The sequence below is a fragment of the Aythya fuligula genome, chromosome 4 (assembly GCF_009819795.1).
Source record: "Aythya fuligula isolate bAytFul2 chromosome 4, bAytFul2.pri, whole genome shotgun sequence".
Lineage (NCBI taxonomy): Eukaryota > Metazoa > Chordata > Aves > Anseriformes > Anatidae > Aythya > Aythya fuligula.
Window position 1 is genome coordinate 23,871,013 of NC_045562.1, and position 26,600 is coordinate 23,897,612.

A 26,600-nucleotide genomic window follows, 5' to 3' on the forward strand; every position below is an offset into this window, starting at 1 on the left:
TTCTTTTAACTGTGTGAAAAAGTAAAAAGCTAGTACAAAATCTGCTCTTCACAGTTTGTGAAGTGCCAGGAACCTCTTTGCTTTTATAGCTGCCATAGCTGAGAAAGCAAAAAAACCCATCTACTCAGACATAGCTGTGTAGTCCATGCTATGACCAATAGAACTGTTTTGAATGGTAAAGCTGTTAAATCCTTTGAACAAGAACAAAATTAAAGAAAAAATATTCAAAACTAAAGTTTGATATAATGATAGTATAGAGGTTAGAATGAAATCAGATTTACAAGTAAGAAGCAAGATTGCCACAACTAGGAATCCATAAGGGTTAGAGTTTGAGCTAATTGCTCAATTGGAAGCCCTGAGATACCTTTAAGCTATTATCTGTGAAATCAACATCTATCATACTGATTTTTGATGGTCAGTGAGAAATGTAGTGTTCTACTTCTGTGGTAGAAGACGTGTAATTAATTGTCCCAAGACAAATAGTATGTCGACTATTAAGGGAAGGAAAGGAAAGAGATTAAGGGAAGGAAATAATTAATATAGCAAACAAATATGACAAACACTAACATTTATAATAAGCTCCTTTATTTGTAGGAGAGCACACTCATACTTCTCTCCCCCCCCCCCCCCACCCCGAAATGATGGAGATGGACTGTCATTCAGGTTCTTTTCTTGTACATGTCTTTATGCTCTCTTTAAAGTTTTGTATAGACTACCAGAGGTTTATATGACAACGATGTCAATGATGTGTCTTACACTTAGCCAAACTCTGCAATGACCTGGTTTTACAGTCATCAAGACATAGACGTTTTGTGGAAAAAAAATCAGTAGATAAGGAGCTCTCAGATTCAACCCAATACACAGAGATAATGGTATCAGGAAAAAAAAAGTTGGTGGAATTTTGCTAAAGCATTAGTGTCAGACCATTGGCTGAAGACTGGAAATAATGCTCAGCTAAGCCAGCTCATCACTTAATCTTGAATACAGCAAATGCTTTTATCAAGATCAAAACCAAAAACCCTTAACTGTCTTTTTTCTTCAGTTAAGGAAGAGAAGTTACTGTTATCATCTTTAGAATAAAGTTACTGTTTTATTTAATACTGTTCTTTTTAAAACAGGGAGAAAAATGCTTATCCTTTTGATGTCTTCAAAATAAAATTTAAGATTCTGTATCACATTTATGGATGCCAAATAGGTCCTGGAAAGTTGTATTCTTTGCAAACTTCCAAGACAACTAGATTTCTGAAAGATGCTGACAGAGCAGACTCTATCTTTAAACAAATACTAAGTCAGAAGAAATTTGATAATGATCCATGAAAATAATTTCCCTGTTAATACAAAGTATCATCCTGTTAGCATGAATCTGTTACACTTGCCTAATGAATCCCTTAGCTGAATATTGATAATTTTGATAATAAGTATACCAAAATTTGTCTTTCCCTTTACTCTTTGAAAGTTGCTTTGTAAATTGTTCCTTAGGGATACCTGGTTTTGCTCTACTTATTGTTAAAGTTTCCGTTAGGAATGTTTTCAATATTTTTGTAAGGTCAATTTATTTTGACCATTACTATGATCAAAATAAATATAAATATGGAGTGCTATGAGATGCACAATTATTTTCTGAATAAACATCCATAGATAAAAAAGTTCTTATATTAAATTTTTGATATATTTGACTAAGTTAATCTGCTTGAATGAATAATCCAAGCCATTAAATATAAGACTTCTAAGCATACATGGTATGTGGCTTTAAAGTCATTGTATACTAAAAAAACATAGCTTTTGAGAACCATAAATTAGTTATTGACTCAAAGTATATGTCCCCATTAAGTTTAAGTAGTTTCTGACATTCAAAACATTACTTTAGAAGTATGATTTTAATAAAAGTTGCTAGACCACTGTTCATCGTTGCAGAAGTAGCTTTTGAATTCAAATATACTTGCAAATATAATTCCTAAGATTCCTGAAGTTATTTGCCAGTGCTCTATCAGGAAATGATAGAGTGTAAGAACTCATTTTGTCTGAATTAAGAAAGCCAGAAAGCTTTGAAATCTTACAGCTTATCCCACACTAATCTTTAACAAAGTGCTACACACATGGGGTATCAGAACAGACAAGGAAGACTGCATGTCTCAAAACAGAGCAGGTAATTAAACTAAACGTTATATACATTTTTTTTTTATATACATATTTTTAACTGCAAATTAAGGGAGATGTTGTACCACTTTTTTTTTGCTATCAAAGGTTGTTAGGTTGTTTCCTTTATTTTTTATTTTTATTTTTTTAATAAAGTAGTTTCATTTTTTCCTTCCCCAAGGAGAATAATGAACTCATGACTCAGTTCTGACATAATCATTACTTGGTGTATCAATGAAAATACACTATTTCCTATCTGTTTAGTGTTAGTAGGAGTGAAGGATCTCAGATCTTTCTATTAATTTATTTGCACAAATGTATATGCACTCACTTTGGCTGGTTTCTACTTGATTCTTTGTCTTATAAAGACAAATTATTGACAGCAATTTTGACCTGTGCTTCATTGGGAACAAATGTTTTGGCAACTGGCCATTGTAACAGATTTTCTGGGTGATAATGCACATTCTACAATGATCATGCCAAAGCCTGGCATTTCAGATAGCTTCCTTTTCAAGAGCAGGTGTTCATTTATTCCACATCATTCTGCAACCTTGGCAGATGAGCAAAAAAAAAATAAAAATAAAAAAAGCAGCTTTGATCCAGCTCCATAGAAAGACAAGCCTAATGCTTAGGATAGTGGGGGAATAGGGAAGGATGGCAAATTATACATGAATGTACTACTTCATTAACTTGTCTGGGTTCTGCAAGTTTTAAATATTGTAATACTTTGCCTACTTAATTACTTATTTAAATCATTTATGTGCTGATGAGTTTGTCTGGACAGGAATCTTAAAGTATCACTAAAAGTATCACTAAAATTCACTTTACAACAATTCCTCCAACCTTAACAACACTGATTGAATAGTGTTTTTTTTGTTGTTATTGTTGTTTGTTTTTTTTTTTTGTTTTGTTTTGTTTTTTGTTTCCTAATTGCATTAGAGTTCTTTTCTTTGTTACAAATAACATTTACTAGTTCTGTTCTCTTAAGATGTACAGTTTTTGAATATCTGGACTTTGTCAACATTGTTTTAATTACATATAGTGTAAACCGACAAAATTCTTCATTAATGCAAAACATAACACATGTAAATGTGTGAGGCCTGCTAGGAAATCTATGCTTGAGAACTGAACATATAATAAAAAATACCTACACTGTATCAATAGAGAACATTCTCAGGCTGTGCAGTTCCATGTCTATCATACACTTGAGGATGATAAATATGTGATGAGTTTAATTCTGTACTATACTATTTTCTATTTATTTAGATTGCAACCATCTCTGATCCCTTGCATACAAAATAGTAGATATTTTATCTTTATAGCATTCCTTCACCTTTGCACAGATGTTTTCTGATACAGATGTTTTCTGATATATTTAGAAAATACCAAAATTAATACCAGACTGGCAGGATGATGGAGAACAAACTTAGATTTATTGAATTTGTCAAAATAAATTTTAAATGATATGGAAAATTCAGCAATGTCAAATGCAAGGCAGCACTACTGACCATGTAAATACATTAAGCAACTGACTAGAATAACAGAGTTCTGTTAATTTGCATGTGCTTGTGGGTCACAAAACAAATATGAATTTTTGCTATCATGCTCTCTGGGAAAAAAACAAAACAAAACAAAAACCACACACACACACACAAAAATAGGTAAACTCCAGAGTACTAGAGTAAAAAAGAAGAACATATAAGGTAAATAACTGTCACAAGTTATCCTAGAGGATCTGAGAATGGACTTAGTCACTTCACAAGATCCTTCCTAGAGTGGTGATTGCACTTTGGGTAGTTCATGACTTCTACATTATATATATATATACATATACATACACATTTATTTCTGCTAAATGTTTTGTGACACAGTCATCACTGACTCTTTAAGGAAAAAAACATCATTTACAATATCTTACCCTACTCAGCATATTTTGACTGTTTATTAAAAATCTGATTTTCATGAACCTGTCTTTAAAAACAAAATAAAACAACGGACACAAAATTATTTTCCCATAATTGTAAATAATTGGGCATATAGCTGAGTCCACTGCTAGTGGCCTAAATTTTCAGATTTCAAAGTCTGATGAAAAAAATTTGGTGGTTTTTCATATACAGAAAAGCAAATATACATATATTTTTATATATATATATATTTTTTTTTTTTTCTTTGTATCTTTAACTGTATAAACCTCCTGGCATGAAATGTTGAAACAAGGATAAGCAAAGGCATGTGAGAAATTATGTAACGATGAAATATATTGCTTCCAGCTTCCCTATGTGTTTGTGTGTTCAGCATGGAAACTAGTTGGTAGTGTCTGTTTGGAGACTTTATCTGGGATGTTATTTTTAAGGTAAACTTGTAGCATTTTTTTTTCTCTAAATATTTTCCCTTTAAAAATTCTGTACATATATAGCTGCCTCCCTGACCATATGTTCTGCAGCCACGCTGAGACTTGCCCACCAGGAATTGTGTAGCTATTCAAAAAGTGACTCTGCTCTGGGTGTTCAGTGATGGAATCGTTTACCACAAATTGACTTTTTTTTTCCTCATCATCTCTTTGGGTGAATTCTGCTAGGTCAGGAAACTGATGAAATCCCTGGAGGCAGCTGAATTCTTGTTCCCTGTGTGCTTGTGGCTGTAACCTAGCCCAATTCCAATTAATGCATGATTGAAAAGCAATTTGCAAAAACCTTTCTGCTACTGCATGTAACTTACTGGATATGCTCCCTGAATTAAAATAAAATTGAATATCAGATTCTAATTTTTATAAAAATGCAGTGGAATGACTAGCAGTGATCTGAGCATAATTTTGAAAATTTCCGATGATATTTATCTGCAGCATGTGGAATTATAGTCAATTCCACTTGTTACAATAGCAGTTAGAGCACTTTTCATAGTACTCCCTGGTGATGTTTGCCTGCAGCACATACAAATCTGAAATCCTTGCTTAGGGAGAGAGATCACTGACTTTGGAGAGAACTTGCAGGCATTCTTCAGCACTCAGGTGCTCTTAGATTTGGCTGTCTGTAATGAAAAAGACATTGTCTTTAGTAAACTGTGGAAACAAACTTGTAAGTCACTGAAAGTCATTGTTATCAGCAAAGAATGTACAATTCAAATATTCTTTATCATAACACTTAAAGCATGAGCTGTTTGCAATTTGCTTGTGTTTTGTGTATCTTAGCAAACAGACATTTGCAGCTTTCAATGTTGGATACAATATAAATATATTATAAAATATATTATAAAATATAAATATATTTCCTGTTCATACAATATAAATTGTCAAATCAACAGTGTTTCAAAAAAAAAAAAAAAAAGAAAAAAAGTAGAAAATGTGTGTACTGTTGTCTTCTAAGATGTCTTGTTGTAAACTGTCAGTCAGAACATGAATGCCATTAACTTTTCTTTTTCTCTTATGCATATTTAGTATTCTGCTTGTTGGTATGCTCTCAGTGTTGTTGATATCTAATCAGAATAACTACAGTTCACTGAAAATTCAAGACTATGTTACCTTTAAAGAACCATTCCCTAGACAAATCGACAAAATACTGATAGTTGACTTACCAGCAATTTCTTGAAGGTGACATCTAACATGCTGAAAACTATTAGCTCTTTTCAAAGGAGAAAATGCTTTTCATCATTGGAGAAGATGAGGACTAAATTTCAGATGTTGTATTGTTGCCCTGCTTGACCACAGTCTCTGCTTTTTCATTGCATCTGGGGCTTAGCTTTGTATGTCATTTATAAAATGAGACCTGATTTTATTTGTTTCCTTCCACTTGCAACCATTTCTCTTTAGCTAAAGGGATAAGAATTTGACTGCAGAGCATGAGAAAGAAGGAGTTGCCTGTCCTGGGAAATATGTTTGTAGGTGTTAGCAAAATGAAGAAAAATAATAAGTTGTGTTCTGAAATAGCATGAATGACAATGGCACCGATAAATTTAATAAGAAAGATTTTTACAAATTCTGTTTCATTTCCCATGTGTATAGGATTTTATTTGCCAGAAAGCCCTCTTCCAACTTCTTAAGTACCTCCCAATGTGAAGTTTAGGGCTCTGTTCTGTGTTGCCCATTCATGGAAGATGGAGTCCAAGTATTAGCAAGTAAACTAGAACAACCTTTTCTGAGATCCAGCTAATGTGTGTAATTACAAATGAGAAGTTCAGTACTCTTTAAGTATCTTCACACAGAACAGGTAATGGAAGAGGCAAAGTAGCAAGGTTATCTTAATTTTAATACTTTGTTTTAGAAATCATCAGAGAAAACCAATAATACATATTTTCATAATGTCCCAAAAACTGTTCCCATAGTGTTTTCTCAGTGTCTTAAAATAAAAGGAACAGGAGAACAGGAGTTGTACGCCTCATATAAATTTTTTATGTCCTGAAAGACAAAAGGTCTGAAAAATATCTTAACATCATATTTTTCCCTTCAAACTTTTTTTTTTTTTTTTTTTTTAATATTTTCTGGAGTGTTAGAGGGTGGGGGAAGGTATTAAAATATCATTAAATATGGACAGAACTCCTTCTTGCCAGACTGTATGGCATTATGAATATCCCCTCACTTTAAAAAAAATAATGTCGAGAGGCAGTCAGGATATTGTCTACTTTTGGTGTGTGGGGATGATATTAGGCAGAAAAGACTTCCATTTGCATTCTTCCATTTGCAAATGTGGGTGCCCTGACTGTATCCTCTTGGCACACTGCAGGCAGTGCAACATAGTTCTGTTCTTGTGCACAATGAGTTTCCCATTCCCACAAAAGGTGTGTGCCTGCAGTAATGAAGAGGCATACTCGTAATCCCTGGAGGTAGGATTCATCCTTGTGTTCCCAAATCTAGACCTAACAATTGTAAGTCTTCTTGCTATTTTTCCTTGAACAGCAGTGACTGTACTGTGACCTTTTATGAACAGATTTTTCAAGAGTGTTTGCACCAAACCTGCATAGGATTTTACAGTTTCTATCCATTACTTTAAGGAACAAGAATGCAGAACTTGGCTTCTTTCCTTTTCTTCTGTATTTACAGTGAAAAAAAATACAGATCAGTAAATTAAGGGCCACATTTTGCATAAATGTTTACCTAAGTCAAAACACCAAAGTCAGTTAAGGACAGAATTTGACCTTTGCATTTTATAAGAATCCTGTGGTATTATGAGCACTATGCCTCTGCTTTGTTATTAAATATAAAGGCAGTTTAATTACTAATTATAAATAATGCATTTTAATGGAAGAGTTTCATATGGAAGTTTTAAAAAAATTGACATGAACAGTAGGTGAAGAGGTTAGCCATAGAAAAAGCTGAAAAAGAAATAAGGAGGAAAAAATGAAGCTAAAAGGACTGCCGCAGAGGAAGTCCTGATAAAAATATATTCTGTTTATCATCAATGGTAAAATGGCAGTACTCTTTGTAGAAGAAATACATAAATAAACAATCTGTAAAATACGAAGTAATTGAGTTGGCATGGAGAATTTGACAAAGTTATATAACTGTTGCCTGATTAATATTAGTTAGAAAAAATCTATGGAATTAATAAATTAAAATATTGTTTGAGTCTTTAAAAAATAATTAAAAAGTTTTTCCTGTGATTAAACTTTTATATCCTCTCTTCAACAGGTAGTATTTTGGATTACTTAGTTTCATTAGAGCACAAAAATGCTACAGCATAAAAGACACACATTCTCTTTGTTAAAAATACAATTTAAATTATGTAGATACTTACAGGTAAGTACGATAGTAACAGATATATATCTTTAACATTAAGTTTTTTTTTTCAAATATGCTTATCTTTTTATTTTTTTCAAACATTTCTTTCTGTTGACCTTTTAACTTTTTTTTTTTTAATTTTCCAGAAAAATTTTCCAGTAGTAAAATATACTGCTATTAGAATGGTGTTGAAGAGACTGTAATACATGATCTCAGTAACACTTGAAGTTTTTTTTTTTTTTTTTTTTTCTTTTAAAATTGTTTTTACATAGTGACTTATACATTTTTAATTTTAGGTTAGAGAATTATATATTTTCCTTTCCACTAAACATTTAGCCTTTTCAGGAAATATGTATACATATATATGCCATTGATTTTTTAAATTTTAAAGTTTCTGTTTCATTTGTATGCTTTAATTAAACTATACATAATATTAAAATTATATTTTAAATAGGAGTTCACATTATTCAGTTTGTGATTTCTGAATAAGTAGACTTATAAAATGTAGATAATACAAATGTAATACTCATCAAGTAATGGTTGACCTTATTCACCGTGGGACTTGCAAAAACAATGTTAGGTAAAAATCACTGCTGTAAGAAAGAGAAATGTCTGTTATTTTTTCTATGGGTGATAACAGCTATGTATTCGTGTTTGTAGGGAGAAAGTTCGAGTGGCCAAAGCACAGCTAGAGTTGAAGCTGGCTGTGTCTGTGAGAGAAAATAAAAAGGGTTTTTTTAGATATGTAAATGGAAAAAGGAGAACTAAAGAAAACATAGGGCCGCTCCTTGATAGGGAAGGTCTCCTCACAGACGATGACGTAGGCAAAGCAGAGACGCTTAACGCCTTCTTTGCCTCTGTCTTCAATGCCGATGATGGGCTTCGGGACCCAGGGTGCCCTGAGCTGGAGGACCGGGACGGTGGGGATGACAAACTCCCAACTGACCCTGAACGTGTGCGGGATTTGCTACTCCACCTGGATCCCTACAAGTCCATGGGTCCGGATGGGATTCATCCCCGGGTGCTGAAAGAGCTGGCGGATGTCATCGCGGAACCTCTATCAATTATTTTTCAACGATCCTGGGAATTTGGAGAGGTCCCGGTAGACTGGAAGCTGGCAAATGTTGTGCCAATTTTCAAGAAGGGTCAGAAAGAAGACCCTAGCAATTACAGGCCTGTCAGTCTCACGTCAGTGCCTGGTAAAATCATGGAGAAGTTGGTTCTCGGACTCATTGAGGCGCACCTGGGGGACAAAGCAGTCATTGGTCCCAGCCAGCATGGGTTTGTGAAGGGTAGGTCCTGCCTAACTAACCTGATTTCCTTTTATGATAAGATCACCCGTATGGTGGACCAAGGGAAACCAGCTGATGTGATTTTTTTGGACTTCAGCAAGGCTTTTGACACGGTTTCCCATAGGATCCTACTGGACAAAATGTCCACCATACAGCTAAATAAAAACATCATACGATGGGTGAGCAATTGGCTAACGGGCAGGGCCCAAAGGGTTATGGTAAATGGGGCTGCGTCAGGCTGGCGGGCGGTCACCAGTGGGGTCCCTCAAGGCTCCATTTTAGGGCCGGTACTTTTCAATATTTTTATAAATGATCTGGATGTAGGAATAGAGGGTATTTTGAGCAAGTTTGCTGATGACACCAAACTTGGAGGAGTTGTGGACTCAAATGAGGGCGTAAAGGCCTTGCAGAGGGATCTGGACAGGTTGGAGAGCTGGGCGATCACCAACCGCATGAAGTTCAATAAGAGCAAGTGCCGGGTCCTGCACCTGGGACGGGGAAACCCTGGCTGCATGTACAGACTGGGCGATGAGACGCTGGAGAGCAGCCTAGAAGAGAGGGATCTGGGGGTCGTGATAGACAGCAAGTTGAATATGAGCCAGCAGTGTGCCCTGGCAGCCAGGAGGGCCAATCGTATCCTGGGGTGCATCAAGCACGGCATCGCTAGTAGGTCAAGGGAGGTGATTGTCCCGCTCTACTCTGCGCTGGTGCGGCCTCACCTCGAGTACTGTGTGCAGTTCTGGGCACCACAGTATAAAAAGGACATGAAACTGTTGGAAAGTGTCCAGAGGAGGGCTACGAAGATGGTGAAAGGCCTGGAGGGGAAGACGTACGAGGAACGGCTGAGGTCACTGGGCCTGTTCAGCCTGGAGAAGAGGAGGCTGAGGGGAGACCTCATCGCAGTCTACAACTTCCTCGTAAGGGGTTGTCAAGAGGCAGGAGACCTTTTCTCCATTAACACTAGTGACAGGACCCGCGGGAACGGGGTTAAGCTGAGGCAGGGGAAATTTAGGCTGGACGTCAGGAGGGGGTTCTTCACAGAGAGGGTGGTTGCACACTGGAACAGGCTCCCCAGGGAAGTGGTCACTGCACCGAGCCTGTCTGAATTTAAGAAGAGATTGGACTGTGCACTTAGGCACATGGTCTGAACTTTTGGGTAGACCTGTGCGGTGTCGAGAGTTGGACTTGATGATCCTTAAGGGTCCCTTCCAACTCAGGATATTCTATGATTCTATGATTCTATGATTCTATTCCTAAAGCAGCTGTTCACTTTCTGTAGTGACCTTATTTTAAATCACCAGTGTGTTTGATAGGATGATATATTACATTAGAAATCTTTTAAGCTCAAACCTTTTGAGAGAATAAGCAAAAGTCATCTGTACCTCAAAGGCAGACTGGCACACTACCTGGAAATTTTCTTTGGTTTACAAATAAATAAATAAAAACTTAAAAAAAAATGAAAATGTTTTAAATAAGGGAAATCTAATACCGATATTACACATTATTAACAGAATTTAAGACTGCCACTGCTCAAGTCCTAATATTTGCTTCATTATATCCCTGGTTTTATTTTGCATATGTTATACTGTCTTGATTTTTGCTTCATTTCTTTTTCTGGAACTACTTCAGTGAAATAATTTACAGGAAGGTAGGTATGTTTGGCTGTGAAAAATGAGATTAGAGAGCGTCCCATAGCAGTGGAATAACTGTGAAGATCTACAGAGTAAATATGCTGTATAGCACATCAGTGGAACAGGAGATACATGGTAAATGAGAGCTTATGCATCTAGGGTCATTTTCCTTGATACAGATTTTCATACTCTTACTCTTTAAAAATTGTCCCTTCACTGAGTACTTGCTGAAATTACTGTTCCTGCTGGAGTCAGTAATAGATGTTGTCTAACTCTAGTGAGATCTGGCTTAGGTTTTATATGTATGGTCTGTTTTGAAGCCAATGGATGTCTGGCTACTACAGATGTTTTTGTTCAAAAGAAGTACATAACTTATTTCAAGATCTTGGTAGAGGAATTGGTCAATAATGACTCAATTCAAGTGATTTTTTTTTGAGGTTAATATGATCATTAGAGACTTTGGTTATGACCTGTATGGTTATAGTTGTTATAACTGAAAAAAAGTGAATGGATAAATTTGTATTGAGTAAATCATACCTTTAAATTGTTTATTCTAAATTAATTACACTTTGATTTCTGTGTTTTATTTGTCTGCAAAACTGTTTATTGATAGATTCAAAAGTTTGTGTTAAATGGGATTAAAGAATTATTTGTCATATAGAGGACTGTAACACACATTCAAAGTTTCACACATTTTCACATACTTACTCTGAAAAATAGACAAGATGGCATTCATTAGTTTTATGGAACTGTTGTCCTTAAAACTGGTCAGGTCATGACTGGATTATTCAGACAACACAGAAGGTTGACATTTGTCTGTCCCATCATTGTCTATTCCTTCATCTTTTTATTTATTTATTTTTTTTTTCTTGAGGTGTTGAAATGACAGTCATATATAAAGTTACCTAATGCTTCCATTAAAAGACTATAGTTTTATTGCCAGACCTAAATGTTCAGAATATTCAAAATTTCAGACAGGAGCTTTCTATTTTTTATTTCTACTTTTTTTTTTTTTTTTTTTTTTTTCTGTTTTAGTTGACATTATTCTGTCCTTTTGGATAATAAATACAAACTGTGTGTGCATGTTTCATTGAGGAGTATCTCAATGCCTTGGAGAGGAGTGATGGAATTAGGTAGGTAGAACAAAGGCTGGGGGGAGAAGAGGGAGATGAAGCTGCATTTCCACCACTCATCCCACAGAGCAGATGATCCTGCTCTCTCTCAGCTTTGCAGAGAATGAGCACGATTATCTGTTATGGTTGTTTCTCAGGCAAATATGTGTTCAAAGGGATGAAAGTAGGGTGGAGACAGTCTGCAGGTAAAGGGAGCAGATAAAGTCAAAAAGACGATTTTGAGATAAGAACAATGGAAAATAGGAGGATATAGGATCAGAAATTGCACATGATGTGGAATAAAAAGCAAGGTCTATGTGATGCCAGATGAAAGAAATTTTCACTCACTACCACATCCAAGAGCTCAGTATTTCAGAGATGCAGCATTTCACTGCTATCAGCTAACAACTGCAAAACCTACGTGCACTATCAGATTTAGTAGTGGAAAAGTTTATAAAGAATTAGAGATCATTTAAAGCAGCTGAATATTTGATATTGTCCTTATATACTTATTTCCTCTATGTCCTGAACAGCTGCTGAGAACAAAGTATTCACAAATCCTCTAATTGCATTTTCATTATTTCTGAATGTTAAGCATGTACAACTGTAAATGACATCAGTAAAGTGTGCTTTGATCACATAAAGGTCTTATATAAATGTAAGTACTCTGAAAAATCATATTCAAGCTATCCCCATACCTGGACAGGCTGGATGGGGCCTTAGCCAACCTGATCTAGTGAGTGGCATCCCTTCCTATGGCAGCGTGGTTGGAGTTAGATGATCTTTAAGGTCCCTTCCAACTCAGAGCCATTCTATGATACTATCATGAGGACTACCATGAAAAGTTATTTGCTAATTACCCTATTTGTTCCTCTGTTCCACCACCTGAAAGAAAGGGGATGTTACCTTCTCTAAAAGTTGTAATTTATGAATACCACTGAAAGTTTATATAATGTTCTACTTAAACAGATGAATGCACAGAAAATTCATGGAAGAATGTTCTCTGGATTGCAAGATTTGGATAATGAGCTAAAAAAAAAAAAAAAAAAAGTTGCTTAAAGCCCAGTGGAACTCAGCCTATTTGTGAATGAGGAAAAAATAGTGCAGAATCACACATTTCAGTACATGCTACATAGTAGTTTTCCATTTGGGAGAAATACCTTTGTTCAGGGATGAGGAGGTGGAATTAGTTCTATGAACTCTAAGTGAGAGGGATGAAAAGAATACTTATTTTCTAGTTTTGTGTTCCATAACATTGCCATTCACTTTATAATGAGAATACAATTCTTAATGTTATATAAAATCAGTTCTCTTACAAATCGTTATTGTTTCCAGCAGATCAAAAACATGGTTATAGGCATCTACAATAGTTTCAGTCATCATCTATGCATTACTGATACATATAACAAGTTTTTAACTTATTTATTAATAACCAATTTATTCACCACACAAATCTAAATTACATGATATAAAAAGTAAATGTAATGGGCAAAGCATTTTAATTGCTATATTTTGTTAGTGTGAAACTTTGTTAGTGTGAAAATTGGACCAAATTGTTTGTATCGTATTTTGGGGAATTACTTTCCTTCATTCCCTTTAGCTTTAGAGTGATTTTGAAGCTGACAATTGTGTGTTAGCTCAAGCAGTAGTATTTTTTAAAAATAACAAAGATTGAGCATGTTATACCCTATGGGCTTGTGTTTCAGGAGGGGACTGCTCTGTGTCCATAACTTTAATGCTTATGAACTGTTAGATTAAGATTTGACTCATTAAACAGCAATAAACCTAATGTACTGAAGAGTATATAACAGCTAATTAAAACCCAGTTTTTTGTATATTGTCACAATTGTCAGTGTCCCATAAATATGAGTCTTCATTTATGTTCATAGATTAATTCAAAGGTGTGAGTGAATATGTTTTTATATGTATTTGCATCAAAAATTTGAATTAGTACTTTCTCTGGAAATTTTGCATTAGTTCACACTGCAAAATGCATTTGTCCAGGTATAAAAAAAATAATGAAAAAAAGAAAAAAATACTCTGAAGCATGTACAGATCCCTACGCCATTCTGCTAAACCATCAGCAGTCAACATTAAGAATAAATTCTGTTGAGCTGTGATTTCAACATCATTAATATTGTCACTATAAAACAGTATCATTCTAGAACCATTCCATCATTCAAATACATATTGTCCCTCAAGCAAAAAGTCTACCATAGAGCCACCACTGAAATTGCCTGTAGTCTTCAAGGCATTATTAAAACTTGAGCTGGCTGCCTGAAAAAGCTGGAAGGAAACAGAGGCAGAGACTTGATTTTGATATTTTGGAAAAACAAAATTAAGGTTAGTTTTTTTTAGGCCTCAATTTTTTCCATTACAACTCCAGGCACTGAATAAAGAATGGGAGTCACTCCTGTTCCTTCTCTGAAAAATAGAAACAAGACAATTTCAAAGCACAGTTCAGATCATAGGTGAGCTCTGAGCTACACAACAGTTTTCATTAGCTGGTAAGTACCTGGTAATAATGGAAGTGTCCTAGTGTGTTAAATATGTTAGGAAATGTCCAGTTTGTGTCCACTTTTATAATTATTCTTTATATAGAGCAGCCAGGTTCTCATTCTTATTAGATTTTGCAGCTACTTGTATAATACAACTGTCAAATAATATAAATAGGCTTAAGGAAAAGCAGCAAAGATGGTGGCAGTTGGATAAAAGGACAAGGAGATGGGAAGTATTTTATAGGGGCTTGTCATTCCAATAAGTTTAAAAAGAAAGAAAAAAAAAGTCATTGGCATAAAAACACTTACAAACTAGTACTGTTTATTGTCACTTATATTTGTGGACTTTAAGTGTTTTCATAGGTGATTACTAGAAAGAACAATTTATTCAAGGATGAGGTCATTCTATTTGGACATAGTTGTGATATATATCTGTCTGTCTCCTATTCTGATATCTGTCAGATATTTGTCTCCTATTCTGTCTTTTATTGAAGTTATAGTGTTAATTTGATTTTAAGTTTATGAGACAGGCCACATGTTTACAGTCAAGCACATTCTCAATACCTTACCAAATGGAGGTTTGTGTAGGCACCTAAGTGGTAACTGAGCCAATTTCCTTGACAAGCTGTGAGATGTGCAGCCAGGAGCTTTCACTTATTTAAGTTCTTTGTTACAATTACAAATGACAGGGTTGGGAAAGGTGGCACTAGTACCTTAAAGGAAGCATACAGCATGTAGGATGATCATTTACCTGTCAAATAATATGAAAAAAAAAAGTGATGAAAAGAAAGGCTAAATTTCAGTTTGACTAGCAAGGTTGATAAGGCATTTTGCTTTAAACATGTAGTTCCAGTCAATTCAAGACAGCTTTCCCATGTTGCCAAGACTTGTGTAGTAGAAGAGGTGCAGAGAGTGGCTCTTTGTGATGTTACCCAGCTAAACCTTCAAATGCATCTTCACTACATGAAATCTAGGCCTTTGGTCATGACTCATGATGAACCTCTACTGCCAAATCATTGATTCTCTGCTATCACAATAGCTTAGATCTGTGTTCTGCTAAGAAGGGCAAATCATGTAGCCTTCTCTTTTGTTGACATTTTGGTATCTAGTAATTCTCATCATTTTTTAGGATACTTTATCAGAGTATTTTGGTGCCACAGAGAAAGCCAACAAGGTATTTATTCTTGAAAAATCTTGCCTGATGAAGGAGTACAGGCTAGTGTGACAGAGTACCTAATCTAAATCTACCTTCTTTTCAGTTTAAAGCCATTACCCTTTGTCCCACCACTACCCTCCGTGACAGTGTCCCTCTCCAGCCTTCCTGTAAGGCCCCCTTTAGGTACTGGAAGGCTGCTCTAAGGTCTCCCTGGAGTCTTCTCTTCTCCAGGCTGTATGACCCCAACTCTATCAGCCTGTTTTTGCAGGAGAGGTTCTCCAGCCCCTTGATCATGTTTGTGGCTCTCCTCTGAACTCATTCTAATACTTCCATGTCCTTCTTGTGTCAGGGGCCCCAGAGCTGAACACAGTCTTCTGGGAGGGGGTTGAGAGGTGGGGGGCTCAGTATGTACTTGTTAATCCCTATTTACTTTTGTAGATATATTCAATTCAATGTGTGTGTATGTATAAATATATATATATATATATATAAATTTATTTCTATTCCATGTTGAAAATTATGATAGAACTATGTATATATATTACCCATATCCAAATCTGTATCAGTTTCCCAGGAAGAGAGGCAGTCATTTTTTTTTCAGATTTCAGTATAGTTCAGGAGGATGGAACACAACAGAAACATGTTTGTTATCTCTGGGAGAAGTAATGGCATATATGTCACTCCTAATCTAGGAGAAAGAAAGTACCTTTTATTGCTTGCTGTGTAAATTGCCATGCTGTGTGCTTGGTAGGAATTAAAACCATGTTTACTAAATTTAGGTGTGTCTTTAATATTAGTTGAAAACTGTCTTTTAAATATCTTTTAGCCCAATTATACATCTTTAATTTGTCTTTGGAAGTTTGTTATATCAGATGGTGGTAACATAGAAATTATAGATCTCTCTGACAGGTGGATTTGCTAAATATAGTTGTTTGAACAGCACAGTTATTCTATTGTGGGCTTCTTGAAATAATATTTCTTCTTTTTGACTGGGAAGCATATTTCATATTAGTACCACTGTGCATTAAAACTGAATTATTTGGAACCCATTTAAGCAATCCGTTTGAGATTTAATTACCTTGAATATAATTGAACAAATATGTTGAAGGCATCTGATGAAAATGCAATTCTAATTTATACTTCTGATATAGAATGTACTGTGATACTGTGATAGATTATTAATGATCTTACTGGTCTGGGTTTTTTTCTCTAGCAAAAGCTTTTTTTTTTTTTTTTTTTTCCAATGTGTAATTGTAACTGGAATTTTGAATAGTTAATAAAAACAAGGGACAGTTCTGGATGAAATTATAGCTAATTTTAAGTAGTGTACAAAAATTACAAAGTCTGTTGCCCTTGTTAGGTTTTAGCTGCCATTGTTATCCATGACTCAGAACAAGAGACTATCAATATGAGTTGAGGGAGTGCATTGGTTTGTTTGTTTGGTTTGTTTTGTACTAATTGCACTATTAAAATGCTATATAACCTACAGTTTCACACCCTTTTCAATGAAAATAATAGTGAACAGAAATAATGTCACAATCTATACATGCACTTAGAATTAAAAAGGTAGTCTTAAATTCGTTTGCAAAGTAATTCTTTGAAGGTTGTGGTGATGACTGTGCTACTGTTTTCCCATAGAAAAAAAAATGCTTTCCAATACATTTTTCCCTTTTAACTATTGTTGGCACTTTCACAAGGAGGTTTTGCAAACATAAAAGAAAATTTAGAAGAATTAGAAATAGAAAGAAAATTATTTGTCGGTTATATATCCTGCACTAAGGAGAAAGAGTTCACATATCACTCAAGCACAAGAAGGTAAATGATTGTGATGATGCGATTTGTGTGGATAATTAGCAAATCACAATCACAGCTTCTGCTTCTGCTCAAGGTCTGAATCATTTCTTTCCTTAATGTAGAAAAAAGATCACATAAACAGATGAGGTCAAATTAAGTTTGGCTGGTGCACTTGGATGTACGTTAGAATACTTGCACACATACACACAAAAAGTGTAAGCATAGTACACAGATTTGTCTAGACAAAGACTGTGTAAAGAACACTTTACAAGCCTTTTAAAACAGAATTTTATATACCTATACCAAGAGTATTACTAATAATAGACAGTAAAGATTCTACTGAGAGGAGCTGAGGTAGCTGCCTATGAGATCTTCTCTGACTGGATAATGGATGTATGCGATGAAACATTAATTTTGGTAGCTAAAAATAGCCGGTATTTGGAGTTCAACATTATCCACTTAAAATAAAATTCCTTGTCTTGTCAAAAACTATTACATTTTCTCTGTGTAATGACATAAAAAAAAAAAGATCAATGCAGTTCTTCCTGTTTCAAGTACCAAAGAAGAATGGTACTTTGAATTACTTCCTATCATTTGTGTAGAAATACATAGTCCCAGCAGATCTAGATTTTTGCCTGAGGAAAAATATTGGTAAATTTAAGAATAGTAAGTATAAATGCTGAACTGTATGAGGTTAAATAGGCTCATTTTGCAGAGTAAAAAGTTTGAAAGTACTGGTGCCTCTATTTCCAGAGGAAAACAAGCATCAAAACCCTATACAATTTTAAAAATCTTTTCTAGCAATTATTTCTGTGTGTTGTAGCTACCTTGTGAATATGGTGTTCAGAGCTCTGAATGGCTGTCACTGTCATACAGACATATACATACATGGTACAGCTGAGTCACATTCTGTACTGGTGGTTCAAAAGCATTTTGCTAGTTAAAACAGCATTTCTTTTGTTCTGTTATTAAACAGCTATTTTCACATTCTGAACAGCTTAAAGAAAAGAATTGGAGCAAATGTTACCTACAGCTCATTACCTTTTGTGGTTTATGAATGATACGTGATATCCATTTTAAAATCTGGTTTGTAAGATTCATTGCTTTTCTTTAGTTTTGTGTTGGTTTGACAACACTGCAAACTCTAGAATTACTCATTAAGTAAGTAGCCAGTAGGCCTGTGGAAGAACTAGATAAATGATAAACGAGTGTTTACTCAATTCTGTCTGCTCTACCTCTGCCACAGGTTCCTTTTTGTCTTTTCTGTCCTTCCAGAAGGTAATAAGAAGGGCTCTACAGGATGTAAAAGTTGTTAAGGAACTGGAGAGATTTGGTAGAGATTTTGCATTTGTGAAGCTGCTTGTCAAACTAAGCAAAGTAGTGCCAGAAACTTGAGCATGCATGCTGGGGAGAGGGTTTGTTGTGGAACTAAGCATCAGTTTAGAGATCAATGGCTGGAGGAAGGGTTGTCCTGGTATAAATCAAGAGCAATTGCCCTCACTTAGTAAGGTAAATAAGTGGCAAGAAAGTTCAGTTTCTACAACTGTTTCTTAATCTGTGCCTTTTGAGTGCATATCTTCATCTATTATTGTGAGGTATTCCAGCAAGTGAACACTTGGTTACACCCTCAAAATGGTGCTATGGGGTGGAGAAATTCTGTTGTCGGTATGTGCAAATGAAAAACATGGAGTAAATCTATGGCGATGGAAGGAATTGGATAGGATACTCTCTGTGGTTCCCTATTATTGAGGAACCTCCTCAGTAATCTAACAGCTGTATTGTGAATATTGGAATAACCTGGAACTGACACTAATCTGCTCTGAGAAAAAACATGAAACTGTACAAGGAATTCACTATTTAAAATTTCATGTTAATCAGCTGGCCTTCTACATTTAATAGGTCAAGTATCAACTGAGAAAACTCAGAAGTTCAATTAACATTTGTCCTCTCACAGATTTTTCTGAAATGATGGATTATTATATCTGATCAAATCTCTCTTCACTTTACAGAAGCAGTTCTCAAAAGAAAAAGTTTTTTTATTTTCTTTTTCTTTATTTTTTTTTCCTTACTTGTTATGTTAACGTACAACTTTCTTTTCATGTAGGGTGCTTTGAATGTTGCATCAAATGCCTGGGAGGTATTCCCTATGCATCTTTGATTGCTACCATCTTGCTGTATGCTGGCGTTGCGCTGTTCTGTGGTTGTGGACATGAAGCACTTTCAGGAACTGTCAACATTCTGCAAACCTACTTTGAGATGACAAGAGTTGCAGGAGATGTTATTGATGTCTTTACCATGTAAGTTAATACTTTATTTTATTTTTTTCATTTTCTGTGAAAACTGATGAAAAATTCCATGTGGCATATAAATTTAACTCAAGAAATTTTGTTGTAATGAACATTGTAGAAAGAATTATTTAATGTTGGATAAGCTCAGATGAAGTTTTGATAGAGCTGATTTTTTTTTTTTTTTTTTTTTTTTCTAATTACAAGCAATTTTTAATGCAATTTACTATCATTTAATACTAAGAGTACTTCACATATTGACAGGCCTGTTCCATACAACATGTTTGTTTTTATCCTGTGATAATTATTTGCTGAAACGTGTAAAATTTTCTACTCTGCAGTCCAAGCAAATGAAGCAGGTGTGTATAACAAGTAACAGATCAGTTCTGGGAATAAATGCAACAGGGAAGTAACTGAAGTGTTGTGCAGAACCTTACTGCTTGTAGTGTCAAACTTTTGTTGCCTCTGGTTTTCCTAGAATTCATCTATTTTGAAGCTTTCATGCTTTTCTACTCTTAAAACTTATTTATGGAAGGCCTTTGTGAAAAATTTTCAATGTTACTTTTTTTGGGAGTCTCCTTCACTTAAGTAAATTAATAGCATTTAATAAAGAAGTTTACTCTAAACATTATAATCTTATTGTCTCACTCAAATGTGATTTTCCTGGGTAATTGAAATCCAAATTCCTATCTGGCTGCTAGTATTCCTAACTAAAGTGGAAGAATCCTACCCACACTTTTGTAAGCATTTTCCTTATATGTTTTTTGGAGAAGTGATTTGATCATCCATCAAAACATTGATATCTTGCAATGGATACTTCCATGTAATCTCAGGGCTTAGCTGTTGTCAAAAATCAAATCAAATACAAGAATTACTGGGAAAGTCATAGAGAAACAGAATTTTATAATGGTAAATGTATGGTATAAATCCATATCCTTTCATCCATATCCTGAATACTGTGCACAGTTCTTGTCCCCCCAACTTTGATACACCACAGAAAGCAAAAAAGAATGATTAGAGTTCTGTAATAGAGGCTATATGGTTAAACATTAATTACACTAGAGCTAGAGAAAAGGTGAATAAGAGGTCTGTAAATGTCCTGAAGGAAGTAAGGATATATTGTCTCTTTTCCAGTACAAGAAGTAGGAGGTATCAGAGGAAACTAGCAGGTGTCAGGATCAAAAGGCAGAAGGAGTGATGTTTTTTCAATTGTATAGCAGACCTGTGGAACTAACTGGATACTGTGGATGCCAAAATCTTATATGGTTTCAAGGGAAATCTTGGAAATAATGGATAATCTTGGAAAACAAATCCATTGACAGTTTCTAATGGCATATAGACTTATCCAGCTCAGGAAGTCCCAGATGCTGAAAGAGCAATGTGGAATTATCCTATTGTCTTGCCAGTTCTTACTCTTTTATATCTGTTGTTTGAGATAGGAAATTGAATAAGAGAGGTGTACAGTCTGACCTGGTTCCACTGTTTTCATGATGTATCACATTTCATGAATCTGAAATCTCTTGACTTGTGCAGTGCTATGTCAACATCCTTCCCAAAGCTTCTTTGTGAACCCTAGCAATATTTGTGGAACTAGTAGCCAGAAGGAGGAATTTACTAAATAAGTACATGACTGCTTCACCACATGCAAATTTCTTCTGTCTAGGACTGAGGAATTTAAATGTTCTTGTATGATAATATATTAGGTTGATGGGAAATATGTGACTTCTGCTTTGAGCTTTTTGACTTGTCATTTAAAATAATGGGTCTGACTTGACTTGGCAGCTAAGGTTCATTGTTATCCTGAATGAAAGATCAATCTTCTTACTAGGCTCTAACTTATTTTATTAGTCCCTAGGAAGCCATTAGTGCAGAACAGCCACAAATTGATGCTTTCTCTTTACAGAAAGTTTTGTAGCTTCCCTCTATCAAATAAAGAAAATATCAAACTGGAGATATTGTTCAAATTTCACTGGAAATGATTAAGAGAGCGTAAAGGTGATTTTTTTTTCTTGTCATTTAGTTTTTTGGCATTTCCAGGAGCTTTTTGGTTTGTCCATTTGTTTACTTAAAGACTTACTAAAACAAAATATTTATTTGAAAGATATACTAGGATCAAAAGATCAGTTTATTCATTTGTGAAAGATATCTCTAAAATTATGTCTTAAAGGGAGGAGAAGGTAATATTTTTAAAAGCAGATGAGCCATTGTTGGTAACTGGATAAGCTCTAGGAAATATGCAATTGTCAAATTTTTACCGGCTTAAACAGATAGTACTCTGCTTTATAAATAATACTGTAGGGTGATGCAGTGCTCGGTATTTTGTCATAACTATTGATTAACAGTTGGCAATGCAAAAGCCCTGCAGTAACTCTATTCTTTTGAAAGGCAGAAAAGTAGAAACAAGTGGTGCAGTTTCTACATTCTTAAAACTATGCATACTTAAATGGAAAAGCAACATTATTATTTTTTTTTTCTGTTTACAAATAATAAGAATAAAAAGATCTAACAGGTTGTGATACTAAATTACACTTAGGTTATGTAAGCCATTTCGTCTCTTAATGTTTCTGCTGCTCTGAACTGTGTCAGGCTGACCTGAAGCCCGTCCCTCAGTGATAAACGTGCGAGAGAAATGCTGCAGTGGAGCGAAGCGTGTTAGATTCTGTTTCATCATGCTAATGGTTGCTGTCTATATATATTTATTAGCATGGTGGATTTCAAATGTCATTCAGTATAAAAATCAATCCATATCTGAGAACTATTTGTGCAGGTGGTAAGAGATAAGGGCTTTTTTAGCTGTGACCACAACTGTGTTTGTTCTGAGCTCAATAACAGCTCACAAAGCATCCTTTATCTTTGTCAATATAGTTACTCATTGCAATTTAAAAGAAGGAGCAGACCCCTATAGAGAATGGAGCTTCTCTCTAGAGAATAAACAAAGGATGTCTGAAGCACACTTTATGTGCCTGGAAAGAAAAGCCAAAGTACAACAAAGCATTCAGAAAGGTCAGTGTCACAGTAACAGCAGCAAAAACTGGGCCATGAGGGCCCAGCCTCCCTGTACCCTACCCATTTCAACACCTCCCTTGGTGCCTCACAGGGACACTTGGTGATGGGACTAGGGCTGCCCCCAGCAGGGGTGCTGGGATGGGCCTTGGCCACAATCCTGCCCTACCAGCCCCATGAGAAGCAGCTCATGGCCCCCATCCCACATAGTATTCTGATGCTTGGGGAGGGTGGAATTAATTAAAAACCTATAATGAGGCCTTCAAGTCACCTTGGAGGGACCTGCCCTTGAGGCTTCAGCCAATAGCAGCAGCTCTGTGAGGCAAAAGAGGCAGTCTGAGCACTAGCTCAGCAGAGCATACATGTTTTTTCCTTCTAGATTCATGAACCCTCAGTCAGGTTGTACATATCAGCTGCATTTCATATTTGCTTTGAAAATATTAATGAGTAGCACATATTCATAATTTTGAAAGATTAAGAGTGGGTTTCCAGGTGGTTTTAAAATTCCTTAAATACTAGACAGTTAAACTGATTTCCTCAAGTTGATGATTTCCCAAGTTAAATTATGGAGTAATCATTGTTAATATTTTAAGATACTGGAAACATCCTGCAGAGATGCTAGGTAGGGTAGAAATAGTGCTTTTATAGCAATGGGTTACAGTAATGAACTCCCTTTTGAACACTTGTTTGGAAAACAGACAAAAAAAAAACAGTCCTGGTCTATAATATGGTTCTAAAACCAATAGGTTCTAAAAAGTAACAAGGATTTTGTAAAAGAATTTTGTCTCAGAGTACTGGATTACAGACTGATTTGAAATTCTTCAAAGTGGTGTGGGTAAATCAAATATTCTAAACTCTTGGAAATTAAGAGAAATCAGAAGTATTAAAATACATGTACATATTGTACAAACAGGTAGTCCTTACAGATAGAGAATATCTTCAAAAATCACAGAGCTGAGCGTAGATCTTCACTCTTTACAGTCATTTCTAAATGTGTGGACCTTTAATAAATTGGATGTTTACTGAAAACCAAAACAATCAAAACACTTTGAATTGTCAGTGAGTGGACTTTTGATAAGGACTACCTTCTGTTACATCACTTCATTGGTTTCTGAATCATTTTTGTGAAACTTCATTCTCAGACTTCTTCACTACCAACTTGATAACTTTTTTAGGGGATACATTATTTTTTTTTTCCTCTTTTTTTATTTTTTTTTCCTCCAACTGAAGAAGTTCAGGGAATTAAAATACAGAAGTCATAAGCTGTGTTTGGGATGCAAATTCCTTCAAGTGAAAGTAGAGTGGATATTTTAGCTCCTTGTAATTCAGAGGGATTCTAAGAACATAAATATGGTGGTTCAATTTACCCTTAAAACTGCCTTTATAATATTTTAACTCTAAGGTCAATGGTTTATGTTGCCCGCTCTGGAATTTAACAACTCTGTAGGCTTCACGGAAACTGGAAAATCTGCTTCAGGCAGATGTGGTGTTCGGTCATTTCTCTGCTGGCTTAATAAACTGCATTGAACAATGTATCTGTGAAGTAATGGATGCTAGGTTCACTTAATAGCTGACTTAGATAAGATTCCAAAGTCAGGAGAAATTGATGGACAATTGTCCAAAACTATATTGTATGAACTCAATTGTCATGTTTTTCTGGTGTTTGGAGCAAATTTCAGAAGATAGTTTTAGGCAATAAGCAGCACAAGGTATGTTTGTTGTATATCCCAATAGCAACTTTTCACAGCTCTTTCTTTTTAGTGTACAGGGCCAGCTGGTGCCATCTGTCATGTTTGTGATATATAGGCCATGAAACAAGGGAATCATGCTCTTAGAGTAGAAAATGAAGAAACCTTCCTGACAGTATCATTAGCAACATTTTCCTACTACAAGTAGAACTAATTCAGGTCATTGTAAATTCACTTCCTTTTAAAGGTGCAATACCAAACAGTATACTAAATGAAGTTACTATATGTAAATTTGTATTAGCTATTGTCACTATTGGAACTGCTATAGATACTCCACAGGAGCCATCTTCTTACGGCTAAAAATTTCCTTCTTTTCAAAATGCAGAAGACCCAGATTTGGTTGTCGAAGTGTCCAGGTTTGATGGTTGTTAATGACTAGCTGGTGTATAGTCATGGTTTATTAAAAGGATATTACCTAGTAAAATAGTGTTTGCAGATGTTTTGATTTGAGGAAGAATAAGAGCACTCATGGAAGCTTTTATATCTACCCCTTACTGTTTGAAAACAGTGTTTTTTCAGGTAGATGAAGGAATACTATTCTGATCTTCTCTTTGTTTGTGTTGGTTTTGCAGTTATCACAAGTTAAATATTGGTACCACTAAAAGTAGTCTTTTTGTCATTAATATTGCTTTAATATTAATGGAATACTGTGAAAAATATTACAGAGAGACCTGCAGTAAAGATTAGCTAATATGAAATATGTTTATAAATATTTGCATTAGATCATATGATATTTCTGTTTTAGTCATCTATTTAGCATGCAGTAATACTGTTTTTCCCTATACATGTTTGTTCTGTTACAAAAATCCAGTGCTTAAATTTATTATAAGCTTGTTATATATAATATATGTATATATTATATATTTATATTATATTTATGTATATATTGTATTTATTCATATATATGTATATTATATCTACATAATGGAGTTGTAAGTAGTATCAGCCCTACAGAAACTGATGGGTAGACCATGCTTGGTGCTAATGTCTTGTTTGTACTATATTCATTTCATTTATTTTGGATGAAGTCATGTCTGATACAATGCACTGAACATCCATTAGCAGCTGGAGTTCAGAAGGAGCACTCCTGGAGCATATATCCTATTTAGTTTCATTGCAAAGGAGTCTATACTGTACACTCTAAAACACAATGAAAATCATATCCCAAGAAGTGGGGACATCTGAGGGACTCACAGTAAAAAGGAAAAAAAAAAATCCATTTCTGAGCCAAAACATTAGTGGGGGTGAGCTCATAATCCCTACTGCTGAAAGGCTGAAGGTTGACCTTCACTCAGGTCAGCAGTAAAAATGTTAATAAGGCTGATAAGAATTACCACTAACAGCACTGTGTGAGGTCTTGGGTCTGGATTCTGACTGTGTGTAGGAGAATGTAATTGTTTCTGGAAGGAAGGCCTATCTTTGACCTATGTACCTTGTTAGTTTGTTATAATTTGGAACCACCAATGAGAGCACAATATCATTGAAGGTTGCATTTTCCATTCAAAAGAATGCAGTTTACTTTACTTAGGAGGACACTATTTCCCTGGAATAGTTCAGTCACATGTAGAAAGTAAAACAGCATATTAAGGGTTAGATGCAAAACATAGCAGTCCAGATCTGGTATCAATTAGTAGATGTTCCAAATATGACAAAACACACCAGCACTTCAGAATATGACCATCTCAAGATTATACAGTGATTAAAAGTAATGTTTGCTACATATGCATCTATATTGTGTAGCCTAATGTTCTGTTAAAAGCAAAATCAGTAGCTATGTAAGTAAAGTGTGGTATTTGGAAGGTACCTGAAAAAATGCACTTCTCATTTCATCAAACAGTTGAATAACGGAATTCTTAGCAGCACATGTTAATAGCAGCAGAGAATACATAAAGAATGTTTTAGTCTTCATCGGTGCCAATACAGTCCACTGCTTTAAGCAGTCAGATGTATTATTTAATTTTTGTTAAGCAGATTTTTTACTTGGTTGACTTGAATTTAGATTGACTGTTATCACTGTGTGCCTGTGATTTGAAGCATTTGCAATAGGCCTTTCTGAGCAGGTAGTTCATCTCCATATGACTTTTTAAAGCAATTTTATTTCCATTTAGTCCTAATTTACTTTATCCAATTAATCTTACAGACATAAAATGGAAAATGTATATACCTATGTATATACTAACTCTGTTCTAACTGAAACCAGGACATGTGCATATTGCTATATCCTTTATGTGCCAT

At 35.0% G+C, this 26,600-nt stretch overlaps 1 protein-coding gene across 1 annotated transcript in view; it reads left to right on the plus strand.

The window, feature by feature from the left end:
* The window catches only part of GPM6A (glycoprotein M6A), a 111,592-nt gene that overhangs the window by 51,117 nt on the left and 33,875 nt on the right, over positions 1-26,600 (plus strand). Inside the window, exon 2 of the mRNA XM_032187288.1 lies at positions 19,434-19,626. Coding sequence (XP_032043179.1) covers positions 19,434-19,626 — 193 coding nt within the window. The remainder of the gene's footprint in view (positions 1-19,433; positions 19,627-26,600) is intronic.